The sequence below is a fragment of the Musa acuminata genome, chromosome BXJ2-7 (assembly GCF_036884655.1).
Source record: "Musa acuminata AAA Group cultivar baxijiao chromosome BXJ2-7, Cavendish_Baxijiao_AAA, whole genome shotgun sequence".
In the NCBI taxonomy this organism is placed as follows: Eukaryota; Viridiplantae; Streptophyta; class Magnoliopsida; order Zingiberales; family Musaceae; genus Musa; species Musa acuminata.
The window spans coordinates 5818013-5833303 of record NC_088344.1 but is presented as its reverse complement, the minus strand read 5'-3'; the positions used below and the strand labels follow the sequence as shown (position 1 = coordinate 5833303).

Sequence of the window (15291 nt, the reverse complement as noted above, 5' to 3'; positions counted from 1 at the left end):
CAATAGATGGAAGCCGACACTCCAAATGCAATGATAAAAGAGAAGACCCGCACATTGGTTTCAGGAATTACAGATTGATTGTAATTTATTGTACACATCCAAATTACATTATTCATATAATGGAAAGGCAATTCCAAACACTTTAGTTTGTTACAATAGCCCCAGTCGTCAATCCTGTAAATTTTATTTTAGCCAGTTTTGGAAATTCTGAGTTAAATTATTCAACACATCTTTAAGCAAATATTTCACTATTTTATTCATCAAATTTCCTCGAAAGTTTAAACAAGAAGGGTAAATTTCTTTTTACAAAGTAAGCATCTCAATTGTACAACTCATAATCGAATATAACTGGATAGAGGAGCCACTTGGGGAAACTAGTCACCCTCTGTCAATAAATAGGCGAAGGTGCATGCTTTACCTCAAAAATGCTACTCCTTTGCCCTGAAAAGATTCATAATGGCCATTATAAGGAATTTATTTAATGATTAAAACTAAGATTTTAAACTGCTGCCAAATAGGAAAATATATAAAACAATGTGTACTGTGACTAAGAGAATGCAACATTAACGCTGATTGGATCTCTTCCAGGAAATTCAATGTTTTAGTTCTTGAATATATTGTATATTTTCCATCGTTAGACAGCTTGTCAATATTTTCTTTATATGTCCACGGCACATGGAAAACCAGCTAACGGCACTTAATTTATCCTACTCAGATGTACTTCATTGCAAGGGTCCTCTAGAAAAGAAATAACACAACACTGATCCCATGGAACCATAACCTCCTCCCAGTCGTATATATCACCTTATGGTGCTAAACCAGTTACAGTTATTTAGAGTTGCTTATATACTGCTTTACTCCTGGAATACTATTCAGAAACAACATTTACCTAATATATAGGTATGATTGGTCAAGATAAATTAAACAAGTGATTAAAGTTGCCTCTTTTAGGAGGAAGTGATGAGGAAGTTCCCATTCTGAAACAGAGGACCCAACATCATGAATGAGAGATTCCCCAACAATAATTGGTCAGTTGCCATAACCAGGCCCTATTATGAATTCTTTTTGCTTCTCTTGCTAGAAAAGCTAATTTATTGCCACAACATCCTTGGGTGATTGAATTTGATATATGAAAAACTAAGATATCTCTGGCTATTATTCATCAAAGACTTCTCTACCTAAGGTTCCTCAAACTGCTAATTTAAGAAAAGACTCAATAACGCCATTTATGAATCAAAACAATTTAACAGCCCAAGCAACCTCACTGAGACCATGATCACCTGTCCATTAAATTCTCTTGACACAAGTCAGTCCAGTACCATCTGAATCCGATGTTGCAGAATTCAGATTCACCTCAAAAGAATTTTGGAGGAAATCAGTGCATAATCTACAATATTATTGAAGGTTCAACTAACTTCAGATTTTCTTTCTGATAGTGCAAAAGCAGTGTTTTTAAAAGCTAGGTACCAAAAGACGTCAAGATCCCAAAATATCCAAAATGCCCAAAGCGCTAAGCGTTTGCCTAGGAGTCCGCTTGAGTGAAACAAGATGCTCTAGAATATTAAAATATAAAAATATAAAATATAATTGATAAATATGATTATATAAATAAAAATATGATATTAAATTGAATTTTTTTTATGAATCTTCTGTATTACTTTGTACACTTGTCATTAATCCTGAAACCTTAATAACAGTTCTAAATAAATAGATATTAACAATGCTAAATAGGGACTAATAATAATTTTAAATAGCAATTAATAGTGCTAAATAAGGATTAGTAATTCTAAATAAGAATTAGTTCTAAATAGGTCAACAGTTCTAAGGATTTATATCAGTTTTAGTTTATTATGATAATAGTAGTTTTATATCAATTAAGGATTAACAATCTACTGTTAATAATATTTAATCTACTGTTAATGGTAATCATAATAATAAAGGGGGAGAAAAAGAGTCACTGGCGGTTGAACATGGGGACGGAAAGGGCAATAGTGACAAAGGAACCTTCGGACGATGATAGTGGTGATAGAAGAAGCTACGAACGACCACAGCGGAGATGGAGAAAGCTACAAACTATGGCAGTGGCAACGGAGGAAGCTACGGACGATGCCATCAGGGGCGAAGAAAGCTTCGGATGTGTCTGCCAGTGATGGAGAAAGTTATGGTCCTATCCCTCGGCGTTGGAAGGAGCTACACATAGAAGCAACGATGGCAGCGGGAATTGCACACGAAAGCTACAGTAGTGAGAGCTTCGGACCCATCGGTCGACGACAGAGGAAGCGTCGGACCTGTGCATCGACAACGGTTGCACACAAGGGCAACAACAGGACTAGGGCAGCGAAGTACCTACTGTTTATGGGGTCAAGGTTGCACGAGGGAGAGGGGGAGAACGGGTGTGGCTTACTATTATTATTTACTATGCTTAGTTGGTTCGATTCAACCAACCAAGTTACTGTTCAACTGAACCAAAGTTGACCATCTGGTTCGATTGCTCACCTTCAATCGGGCGCTCGCCCGAGGTGCCTGGCGCTTGTGCTAAGGCAAGCGCCCAGGCAGCGCTTCATTGAAGCGCGTCGCCCGACAACTGTGCGAGATGCTCGAACCTCGCCTCGCCTAAGTGTCTGTTTAAAACACTATGCAAAAGTATAGACACAACAAATTAGAAAAGCAACATAACTTTTAGTGTGTTTAAAATTCTGATCTATTATCCCATGGTCACTAAATTTCTTAAATCAATGGAAACCAAAATAAAGATAAAAAAGATGATTAGTGATATAGCTAAAAGTAGTGTAGCTAACATGGCCTCTGATAATGAAGTAAATTTCAAATTACTTGGCAAATTATTCGACGAAAAGAGGCAAACCTTGTATTTGACTGTCTCATTATATTGATTTGATGTTACAGGATATGCATATGTATTCTATTAGTTCGGCACAGGAAATAAATTTTATCTACAATCATGATGGTTAACTAAGGCAAAGTGATTTGAGACCTAACATTACCTGTTTAGCACTAATTTTTTTGCTATGGAGACCTGAAAACATATACCAATGAGGAGCAATAAGAAATTTAAGAAAAAACTTGAACAGACAAGAAAGAGTGGTAATATGTAAAACCTTCTAGATGTTGAGTTTCCAAATATAACTATGAGTTGCATCTAGAGCCTTAAAAAGGTACTCACCTAAGAATCAAATAGCATCTTTATTTGACCAGCATTAACATGAGATTATTAAAATTAATGTGACATGGTTCTGTTGATGCAGGATCAAGTGTGCTAAAGTCAATTTTATATTAAATGAGTCCACCAAGTTCTAGTTATGATCAAAGATGTAGAGCAAATCATTGCCATGAGCAACACAGTATTGTCAAAACTACTTAGTAGTTAAAGTAGCTCAACCTAGACCTCCAAAATCATCTAACTACGGAGATTTCACAACCGAATAGGTTACTGGAGCCTAGGCTAATCCAATCTGGGTGGTACAAGGATGCATCATTTGGAAAATGACATCATAAATGAAAATTTCAGTTATGATATATCAGCATATTGTGATACTATCAACAAGCACAAAGAAAAAAGGAGAACAAGTCTTGACAAACCTTGTAATATATGAGTCGTCGGTTGTATTAATAATGATCTCATCACCAGTTTCAACAAAAGGTGGTGCCTATGAATTGCAACAAAAGAGTATAGCATCAGAATCATACAAATAACATAACTCTATAAATTGTCATGCAAAAAAGGAAAAGGTGAATTTACACCTATTGTAGAATGAAACATAATATGATAAAGTTAATGTCCAATCCTACAGAAAGCAATAATCACCCAAAAGATCAGACCATTGAACATATTGCTAAATTTATGCAGCAAGTATTTTTCATACATAAAGAAGTGAAATAACCCACTAACAGCAAAGGAGTCTAAATAAATAGATTATGCTGTAACATGAATGATAGCCTTTGCCAATGTTTTCAATTTTCGATACCAGAGCCAGGCCGGTCGTTGCCGGAACTGGTATGGGTCCAAACCAAACCAACGTATCATTTGTTGGTATTGCCGCCATGTACCAACTTTTGAAAAAAAAAAACTACAAAAATTAAAAAAATTAAAAATGTCAATGATCATGACCAACCAATCTTATAAATTGACTTGTGGTGATCAAGCAATATAGCTAAACAAACATGTCAATGAAAAAATTTAGGACTCAATATAACCAAATTTACAAATCTCAGTCCACACTGTTACTAGCCAGCAACCGGACCAATACAATGCTGAACACTAAAATACTGCCAAAAGTTTGTCGTTTTGTCGTCAGAATGTTTTCTTGTACTATTTTGCAAGGTAGTGAAGTCTGCAATATCCTACAGCCTCATCGCTTGTATTTGACTCTTACACCTGCACAAAGTCTATCCATAAGTTAATCTGTCAGATGATCATGGCATAGGCCAAACTAGTTGGAAACAACCCCAAACCGATGTGTCATGCAAGGGATCTCAGAGCGGTGCAGATGAAAAAATATCAGTCATCTCTGCCCCCTTGAAACCCCCGGGTGGACAAGAGGGGATGGGCATCCGAGGTAGGCAGTGAAAGAGTGGTGAGAGATTTTTAGTGGATCCCCTTCCCATTCGCTTCCAAGTGCTTGATGACCATCGGGCACCGACCTACCACTCAAGACCCCTTGTTGTCATTGTTCAAGTTTGCAAGTGTCTTTTGTTGCCAACAAAGTCATACGAGTGTCTTTCATTGCCAACAAAGTTTTTGGTCACTTCAGTCAAGACCCCTTGTTGTCGTTGTTCAAGTTTGCAAGTGTCTTTTGTTGCCAACAAAGTCATACGAGTGTCTTTCATTGCCGACAAAGTTTTCGGTCACTTCATTGCTTGTTCAGTCCATGTCCCCGTGCCTTTTTGGAGCGATAACGATAATTAGCAGACACGTACACGTAGGCTTAACCATTAGCATTCATTCTCTCTATCCAGGTGCTACAACAACATATGAGGCTGCATTTTAAATGACCCTTTTGCTAGCAGAAATAACGTGGGTGTCACATGTCTTAGGCAAATTAGTTAAATCCATGACATTACAAGTCAGAATCAGTTAATACCCCAGACCGAAGAGAGAGAGAAGAGGGGAGGAGGAGGTGGAGGTGTTTACAGAGGAGGTGGTTGTGGAGGCAAGGGCAAAGTCAAAGGACGAGGTCGCAAAGGTGGGAGAGGTAGAAGAGAGTGAGTGATAGAAGCTTCGACCAAAAGTTGCTGATAGTTATCGACAACCGATGTGAAGAAGAGGGGAGAGCCCATATTTAGAAAAAGGTATATAGAATATTTGATATTAGACAATAGTTTTACTATATGGCACACATTGGTACTGGTTACCTTATCGGGTGGTGCACACGGTAGGTTAACCTTAACAGACAGTACCTCAACAGAATTTTGATCAGTTCAGTTATTCTAGTCCAAGAAAACAATTTTGATAACAAAAACAATTTTGGTGTTAATTAGAAACAGATAAGTCAATGCAAAATATATAAAAAGGTATCACTTTTTTATCATATACCCATAACACAAACTAACTATAGCTAGTTAACAATGATAACATGCCACACCATAGTGTACAATTTAAAAAAAAAAAAGAAAAAAACTCCGAGGATAGACCTTTGACTTCAAGGCTATCTTAGTATATGTATGAAACCTAAGGCTATCTTAGTGTATGAATGAGAATCAGGACCATATCAAAGATACATAAAAGACTGTCTTATCATATGTATGAGTAGGATCATGTCAAAGGTACATAAAATTCTACTTGTATCATAATCAACTTACATGGACTGTGAGCCCATTGTCCAAAACAACCCTTTTGTACCTGCAATTAAGATGCAATAAGAACTTGTTATGGATCAGAAAAGTGAACATGTTCAAAAAATTTATCATTGATAAAAAAAAAACTCATCCAACAAAAAAGAATATCCCCTAAAGTTATCACAAATGGGAGAATGCATGAACAAAGAATAATTATATATTAATAAAAGGGTGTACTCAGTGCACAAGGGTCCCACCAATGCTGGGTCTGGGGAGGGTCAATGGGTGTGTGTGTGTGATTTATCATTGATAAAAAAAAAACTCATCCAACAAAAAAGAATATCCCCTAAAGTTATCACAAATGGGAGAATGCATGAACAAAGAATAATTATATATTAATAAAAGGGTGTACTCAGTGCACAAGGGTCCCACCAATGTTGGGTCTGGGGAGGGTCAATGTGTGTGTGTGTGTGTGATTTATCATTGATAAAAAAAAACTCATCCAACAAAAAAGAATATCCCCTAAAGTTATCACAAATGGGAGAATGCATGAACAAAGAATAATTATATATTAATAAAAGGATGTACTCAGTGCACAAGGGTCCCACCACCAATGCTGGGTCTGGGGAGGGTCAGTGTGTGTGTGTGTGTCATTTTATTTGTAATGTTATCCAAAACTTTGAGTTTTTAAAAGGCCTCATGTTTTGGTTTAGAATGTTAAATATGAAGGCCTTATGTTTATGTTTATGTGAACATGTGGTAAATGGTTGATTTTATGAATATAGTATTTCATTGATCTTATGAGTATATAAGCGGTTGTTAATGATTTTTGTGTTGGTTTTGACTTTTGAGTCATATAAAGTTATCAAGTGATACATTGAACGATTATAAATAAACTGCACAGGTTTTATAATGGGTTGTGAATGAGAATTGAATAAATCTAGTGTCATCAAATTTTATATCTTGGATCCTGGGTTTGAATTGTGAATGATTAATAATTTTTTTGAATATATATACATATATATGTATATATGAATATATGAATATATATACATATATATATGTGTGTGTGTGTGTATGTGTACACACACACATATATACATACATATATGATATAATGCTATCATTGTGTTTGTGTATTTCTCTAGCACTCAATGATCAACAAGAAGGGAGGAGGTTTCAGAAATTTAAGCTGTTGAGATGATTCACAAAATTGGAACAAAGAAATGCTATAATTAAACTAAAAGTTAACTCTAAAAGCAAAATCTTACTATAAAGCAAGAATTACTAAGAAATATGTTAGATAAATATGGACCTAAAGATGTATGATCAAAAGATTGAACCAGGAAGTTAGAGAATTTAAAGCAACATTGTATCAAACTGTTGAAGAATATTCTGGCCACAACCAGTTGATAGGTCCATACCAACGTGGTAAACTAGAGAAATATTTTTAGTAGCAGGTTTACTATTTTTTTTTCTTTTTTCTGCAGGTTGTTGTCTGGCTGCAAAATCAAAGAGAAACTAAAGAGATTAAAAACAAACATACATTACAAGTTGGCAAAAATAATTCCCTATGCCAATGGATTTCACCAGATTCAAATGATGGTCGTCCAATGGAAATTGAGATGCAAGATGAGGCTGGTCATGCTTCTGCTATTACAGCAAACTATGGAAGGCATTCGTCTTATCAGGTTTGATGAGAAAACTAGATACCATAGAAATAGATTGAGATAGATTTTAGGCAACTTCGTAACCTTCAGACAGGCCTTCACTGAATATCTATTTTGTCACAACAAGTAGAGTGAAAAAACAAGGAAATGAAAAGACTCGATGACTATCCATCAATGACACCTTTTTAGTAGGAAAATTAGCAATGCAAAAAAATTGTTTATAAATCTTATGCAGGAATATCCCCAAGAAAAAACTAAGAAAGACAAGGAGAATGACATGAGGATATTTGAACCAATGTTTAATGGTAAAACTGGTACATACTGATCAATATCTTCTTAATGACATTGTTTGTGAGGTATGTCTTTCTTTAATATGAAAAACAGCATAAGTTCAGACAGCAAGAATATATCAGTTTATATACGAAAATCAAATAACTAATAAAATAGAAACTTTCCTAAAGAAACTTTGGCCAGTTATGGTCAAGTCCTTTGGTACCATGACATGTAAAAACAACTTACTGAGGAGCAGCTGTTAGCCCTTTGATATTAGGTTGTGCTTCAACAACCTTGCATGTTACACGATGAGGAACTGATGCAGACATTAGTTTTCCATCATAATACTGCAGTCTCACTGTCATGTCCTCTGCTCATTTGGTACCAAGTTCAACTATGAGAACATAAACATATTGCAACTATGTGGAACAACAACCGATACTTATGCGGAAATAGATTTTTGTTTAAGCATATTATTGGAGAAACTACCAACAAAAACTCAAGAGAAATAAAAAAAAAGCTACTAAATTCCATGTCAACAAGTCTGACAGGTTGAAGTTTCTATATTTATGACTAAACATAAAAAAGCCTCTTCAGTGAGTAATTAATAAGCAAGTGATACCAAAATCTTACCAGTGTAAACACCAAAAGCTCTTATCACTTTGTCATGGACCATTCATAGTGCAAGTGTTTAATGTAATACCCATGATTTTTTATTTTGTTATGCCTTAGACAGCATGTAGAGGCTTATAATAGGCTTCGCAGCCTCATTTTGGATGGGTTTCGTAGCCCTTCCTAGCTTGTAAGTACAGCTTGTGTGCGGTCGTTGGGCCAAGGCAAAACTGCTCAAAAATAGAGCCTCTAACTTGCAACCTGCAAAGATTTCTTGGAGTGAAGAGCAGTCCTAAAATGACAGTCATCTTAGACCCCTAGAACATTGACTGACACATGACTAGATGGGGCTTTGGGTAGTCTCCTGGCTTAGTCCGTCAAATAGTTTTATAGCAATATAGCAGGGGCACTTGTGCGCATGAACTTTTGTGAACGGCAGACTGCCTCGTACCTTTGTCATGCAATCGTTCAGAACTTGTGAACTCTATCTTTGTACTTTGCACATCAAGTGTTTGTTATAATATCGACTTGTTGGGATCACGAGTTTGCACTTCAACAGAGCGACAACGGCAATTTGACCGCATGTTTGCTTTTTTTCAAACTCATTTTCTCTTATGCAAGTCCATAGGGACCTTGCAAGGTTACAGGAAGACAAACCCTTTATGTACAAACACACAAGGATCATGTATGGCTTAGGCAAAATTAACAGTTTGAACTACCCTCATAATCAGCAGCAATATATTCTATTTCGAGAACCAAAATGCCCCTTTACAAAAAAAGACTTCGACATCCTCATAGTCGCCAAAATCCTCTATATGTTACTCTATATTCTATTTCGTTTTTGTGATAGATGCATAGGGATCAATATGGACCTTCTTTCCAGTGATATATTATAAAGTCTACTAATCAAACATTTCTTCAGCATCATAAATATTATCTTTATAAACCAATTTCAGCAATAAATATATGGGAGCTATGTTATTATTTATTAGATTCTGTTAAGATCGGGTGGGACAATTTTTCTTACCCAAAACAGTAATGTTGTTACTTTGTCTGCAAGTGCAACTTTTCAAGGGTCGATACCATTAAAATGAACTGGGATATGAGTCATCAAACAGACCTTTAGTTATTTGTGGCATGGACGAAGTTGGAACCAGGTGTGTAGTGACATCATAGAAATACATTCTCCTTCAATCACTAAAATGACTGAGAAATACCGGGCAAAAAGAAAACAAGCCTACCAGGGCTACACTAATTGATTTTGGTCAACCCTTTTTTTCTGAAAAAATTTAAAGTTGAGGAATAATGAGAAAGAGAGGACAACCACCCTTGTCTACCATGGCTAAGTTTATTGATATAAAGTCAACCTTTTTTTATGCATATACACTAATGACAAAATAAGTTTTCTTGAAAGTGATACCTTTTAAATAGGCAGAAGCCTTGCCAAACAACTCCTTCTGCACTTCAATCTGCTCAAATGTGCTGGGCCTAATAAATCAAGCATCAAAAGTTTAGCTTCCAATTTTCAAAATACATAGTACATAACAACTCATGAAATGAATTAAATGACTCACTCCATTAGCATTACAAACTCGCCTTCCTGATACAGGTACGTGAATGACTTGTCCTCAACAAAAACTCCTGCATTACACAAAAAGGGCAAGCGTGACTCTATAATGGACTTAGAAATAGACAGATTAAGAAACATCAGTTCCTGCATAAAAAGAAGTTGGTACCCAGAGACCAAGAGAATAAAAGCACCAAAGAGAAGAAAAAACCTAGGTGAAGAAAGTATCGGAGCAAGGAGAGCAAAAAGAAAAGAGATGTGAACTCGTAAGGGCCTTTTAAGAAGAGACAATGAAGGTCCCCTCCATTAACATCCCTAACAATATGGTGGCATGCAAATAACAGTTCAACTTTGGTCATGCAAGCACGGTCCTTCTCGACTGGGAGAAATTTAAGCAGATTGTGATTTCCAATCATACCCCATTTGTCCCTCGTCATAAGGAATACTAGAATAGGGGGATCCACATCCAACACAATCATCAACTTGAGAATTGAATTAACATGAAGTTCGCTTGCAGAAAGATCCATGAGGCATAAGTCAATATATGACATATGTGAATACTTGTTAGGCATGTGACCTAAGGCAACAATAAAAATCTGTTGTCACCTAGGTTGTACTGTCATATCTCTGATATCCAGCCTATACTGGCAACCAATCCCTTATAGGGCTAACCCCCTCTGTGAGAGGGGACTTTTCAAGTAATAGGCTCTCTTTTAAATGGAATCAGCCAAAAGACTATGTGGTACCTTCAAATTTTAACTACTTAATTTTGGACTTAAGAATTGGGGAGAACCCACCAAACCCATTCCCAGTAGGGTTGATTTTGCAATCAAGTGCCACAATATGGAGCTTGCCTGATATCATCCTCGATGCTTGGACAGAGAAAAATGAAGAGCTGTCAACCTTAGCATTCAATTCCTCTAGTTCTTATTGAGCTTCACTGGCATGAGTCTGATATGGCACTTAATTAGCAGAATTCAAACCATGTCATTACCTTAATCAAGCATCAACTAGATGGCCAGAGTTGATCCCCATCAGCACCCAGGTGAATTCTACTCACAAGGGTTGCCAGTGCAAGCAAGGGACATTTGTACTATTAGAACACTGCATTCCCAACATGCAAGGTGCAACTGTAGATCTTTAGATGTTACCACTTACCATACAATCGAAAAATAGCTCCACCAAAACAAAATCCAATTGGCAAGTATAAAAAACTAATTACATACTCTCAAGGGCTTCATCAGTGCGAAATCTTTCAGTTATTTTGTTCCCAGTATCAACATCTCGAAGTTCCACCTGTCCGACAGAAAAGAGTGCCATGACTTGTATCAAGTCAAGAAAATAACTCACATTTTCATCACAAACTACATTGAGTTTATATATTAAGACAAAGGTGATCATGCTAAAGTTTATGAAATCATAAGTAACAGAAGCTTTTCTGTCCAAATATTTCTTTTTTAATTATAAGTACCAGAAGCTTTTCTGTCCAAATATTTCTTCTTTTGATATATAAATGATACAATCATTTCCTAGTTCCTACATATATCATTTTTTGAAGCATCAATCTTTTGGTAACAAACTTTCCAACTATGACAGCAAATTAAGTCAAATGCTTCCAGTATTCAGGATTGGACCCTGAAACTAGTACCGAGAAGCAGGAAACAACCTATACAATAAAAGGCTAATCCTGTGTCAAGGTACAGATTTAAAATTTACCAAAAGATACTTCTTCTGATTATTAAGCACTACCCAAAAAAGTAAACTGCTGATTTAAACAAAATAACTGTGATAATCGCATTTCCATATCACAACTCTAGGAAGAAACTGAATCGGTGGAATCCTATATAACCTACTGACCATTTCCACCTCTTCAGAATTTCCTTTTTTTGTCTGTACAAGAAATCCAATAAGATCTCCACCAAATTTATTTAAAAGCATCAACATATAGGTTTGTAGAATATATGATATAAGACACCCAGTCATATTAATCCTCATACTGTTGAATTCATATGTCAGAAACTATCCACATATGTGATATATAGGAAATCATACTAGTCATCATAAAAACATCAGTAAACTCAAAACAGGTAAAATATGATATTGATGTAGACAAAAATGATCTCATATGAGAATCTAAAATATATGCAGCATTAACTTTAAACATATATGATAAATGACATTATTCTTGATAAGGTTATGAGCTTACAGAAAAACAATGTTTTGGCCAATGAAGTATCTGGGGATACCAAGTAACAGGAGAGTGTAGACATCAGATAAAGTGCAATCCATCAGAGAAATTATTTCAGCAGCAAGGCAATAGAACTCATTCATAGGTTAATCTATTAAGGAAACAGCTGAAATAACAAGATTAATACAAAATGTTCAATGTAAAAAAGAAAATGCAGTCCAATGAACAAAGCTCCTGCTGGCTGCAACGCAAGCAAATTGTAATGACCATCATATGTATGCAACACCCCAACCCCTCCACGCAAATCCCCAGTAAAACATGTGGCGAAATTGTTCCAAGTTGTTCCATATATCACCTTAGCACCCAAGACATAGAGGAGTAACTTCAATGTGGTGTCAAGGATAATTCGCAAATTGAATTATAATCAAATTGCTTTGGGTCAGTTAGCAATGTCAATAATCGGATACTACACAATTCCATACAATAGTGACTGACCATAGTTTCATAAAATCAATGCAAACGTGAATCAATATTGTCAAGGACTGAATGGACACTATCTTTATACCTGTATTGTGGCTCCTCCCCTTCCGTGTTGTGTATGTTGTGCTTTTAGTACCTATGATGAAAAAAAGCAAAAGTAAAGACCTCAATCAAATGCAAAAGAGAAAAAAAAAAGTATAACTCCTCAACTGGATGAGCACAACAATTTATCAGTAACATACCTGATACATACGCCCTTTGTGATGAAGTGAAACAAATGAGTCAATGCTTATTAGCAAGTTCATTAATACGAAAATCTGAAGTGACAGAAGATGTGAATGAAAATGCAACCTTTTCTTTGTATAACATTCCCAATCCTCACCTACACAAAATATCAATAACACATTTCAGAGCAGTAACTAATGGTAGGACAAGCCATTTTGCTTCTTTAGAATCTTTACAGAAGACTTAAACAAAAGCACTTTTTCATCCAAGAGATTGTTATTATATTACAAAATCAATTGCTAATAGCTTTATCTTTCACTGCTACAATAAAGATGATTTTGCAGAATAAAGAGTTAAGGACTTTGAAATCAAAAGCCACACAGACTCTCAGACTTCAAAAATAAAGATCAACTATGAACTCATCTAATTTATGCATTTCCATTAGCAAGCAGAACATCAACACAGTTTTACACAATCCATCTGTCTTGATTTTCGGACCTACACAGAAACAGCAGAGCTACAAACTTATTTGGAAGTATGCAATTTCAACACCGATTTGAGGGTTAATTTCATGCAATCGATCCGGCTTGGGAGCTGCTAAACAACACGATTCAAGCAGCTCCCAGAGTTGAAAATTGGATATTTATAGGAAATAGAACCATATGTGCTCATCAAAGCCATGAAAACAATGTACATGGTGCCAAGCTTGGAAACTGAGATGGTGACGAAGAAGATGCTATAGCTAACACCACTTAGGTGCAGCAAGATACAAAAAATGAGATGGATACCATGTACTAGCATGGTGGGTTATCCTGCAAATGTCATTCTGATATTTATCTTCTGCAAACCAAGGAATCCAATTTCACCACGTTTGGTACTATGGCCCGATATTTACCGGAACAGGTGTGAATCGGCACGCAGACCACCCAATTTCGGATGGTCCATATGTAATACAGGGATTGCCACCTGATAAACCCAGTCTGGTTTCTTTTTTATTTTTTAATTCTAAAATTAAGAATCTTAAAAACCCTGACACTTAAACCATCCTGTGTGCTTTTTCTCATGCTATTGCATCCGCCATCGCCCAAATCTGTCTGCCGTTGTCTGTGCCTCCCGTCGCTTCTGCCCGACGTTGCCCACATCCATCGCCTCCAAGCCCTACTAATCAGTACTCTCCTTCTCTTCCTCCTCATTCTCCTGTGCCGCTGCCTCTTCTTCACCATTGTCTCCCTTCCCCTGCGTCACCACGACCGTCTCGAAGTCGACACAAATTTTGTGCCAAGTTTACAACAATATCAAACTGAAATTGTACATCCACACGAAATTTATCATCCAAAGACTAACGATCACAACGATCCAGAGCGCCAAAATCATCAGTCACGTATATCTAAGAAAGAATCCAGAAAGATCAGATATAGGGTAAAAAGACGATTACATCGGTGCCCAGCACTTTAGCGCCTCGGCTTTGGAGTGCGGACCACGGTGCCGCGAGGGTGGCGCAAGGCAGCGATCTGTCCAACGATCCGCGAACGAGGGTTGCTATCGAGGAAGAGGCAGGCGATGGTGGAGGAGGGAAGCGGCCGAAGAGGAGGGTCCGCAAGAATCGTCTCCTTGCAGTCTGCATCGCGGCCTGCCAAAAACCCTCGCCTCGCCCTAAACTCTCCGTTCACGCCGGTGTGGTCGCTTTTGTCATAGGCCGGCCGGACGCGTGTAATCTCACACCAATATTTATAAATAATCAATTTCCGATATAATCCGACATGCAAAAATAAATAAACAATTAAAAAATGCATAGATTGAAGAAATGCGAATATGAAAAAGAAAAAGGATAAAAGCAAAGCAAAGAAGGAATACAAAAAATAATGAAATCTTTGTATTTTTATTATTACAAAGTCATAATTTTATTTAAATCCATGAATTTATAAAAACTTATATCCAATGCATTATAATTTGTGAGAGAGAGAAAAAAAAAACTATAACTCTAGGATATGATAAAATTCTTTGATAACATAATCATCGTTAATTAATTAATTAATTAATTGGGATCTTCTTAGGTAAATGTCCCAATCATTTGGGATCTTCTACATTGATCTTATTCAGTAGGTGAGTTCTATATTACAACAATAATAATATGTTTTCTTATTACGTTTTTATCTCATGATAAATATTTTTTGTTCGTTTTAAAAGAGTATTGTTATCTTCTCATGTTGTGGTCACCAACAAATGGCCAACCCGTCTTGCGCCAACAGAGATCAACATCAAGCTCAAGTCCCAAACGCATTCCGGTGTGCTGCCAAACCGATGAGGATTGTAGAAAGATTGATACTGAAAAAGATTCTTGAAATGGGCTTTGCAAGGATCAATATTGATAGTAACTTAAGGCTAAAATGTTAAAGCTCACTGTAAAGACTTTTTATATTTGTAATACTAGTTACTACACTTTGATAAATATATATAATATTAATTTAATTAGTGAATGTATA

The 15291-nt window shown here is 36.3% G+C and overlaps 1 protein-coding gene across 3 annotated transcripts; it reads right to left on the bottom strand.

Annotated features, from left to right (window-relative positions):
* Positions 1–231: 231 nt before the first annotated feature.
* Positions 232–14513, bottom strand: LOC135616840 (uncharacterized). 3 transcript variants are annotated; one of them, XM_065116510.1, is made up of 12 exons: positions 14244–14513; positions 12935–12965; positions 12826–12839; positions 12669–12719; positions 11142–11211; positions 9923–9989; positions 9769–9836; positions 7983–8106; positions 5818–5857; positions 3598–3665; positions 3003–3034; positions 232–441 (listed from the first exon to the last, which is right to left on the bottom strand). In XM_065116510.1, the coding sequence occupies exons 1-11, from the start codon at positions 14430–14432 to the stop codon at positions 3025–3027; spliced, it is 732 nt and encodes a 243-aa protein (XP_064972582.1). In that variant the 5' UTR covers positions 14433–14513; the 3' UTR covers positions 232–441; positions 3003–3024. The 3 variants fall into 3 exon arrangements, with proteins under 3 accessions (XP_064972582.1, XP_064972581.1, XP_064972583.1); XM_065116509.1 differs by lacking the exon at positions 3003–3034; XM_065116511.1 differs by lacking the exons at positions 3003–3034; positions 12826–12839; positions 12935–12965.
* Positions 14514–15291: the final 778 nt, after the last annotated feature.

Excerpts from the sequence above, each read along its gene's own strand:
- LOC135616840 (XM_065116509.1), bottom strand. The coding sequence starts at position 14,432 with ATGCAGACTGCAAGGAGACGATTCTTGCGGACCCTCCTCTTCGGCCGC. Across the intron at positions 12,966-14,243 it reads CTAAAGTGCTGGGCACCGAT|GTGAGGATTGGGAATGTTAT; the intron begins GTAATCGTCTTT and ends TATTTTGTGTAG. Across the intron at positions 3,666-5,817 it reads ACAATGGGCTCACAGTCCAT|GCACCACCTTTTGTTGAAAC; the intron begins GTAAGTTGATTA and ends TGCAATTCATAG.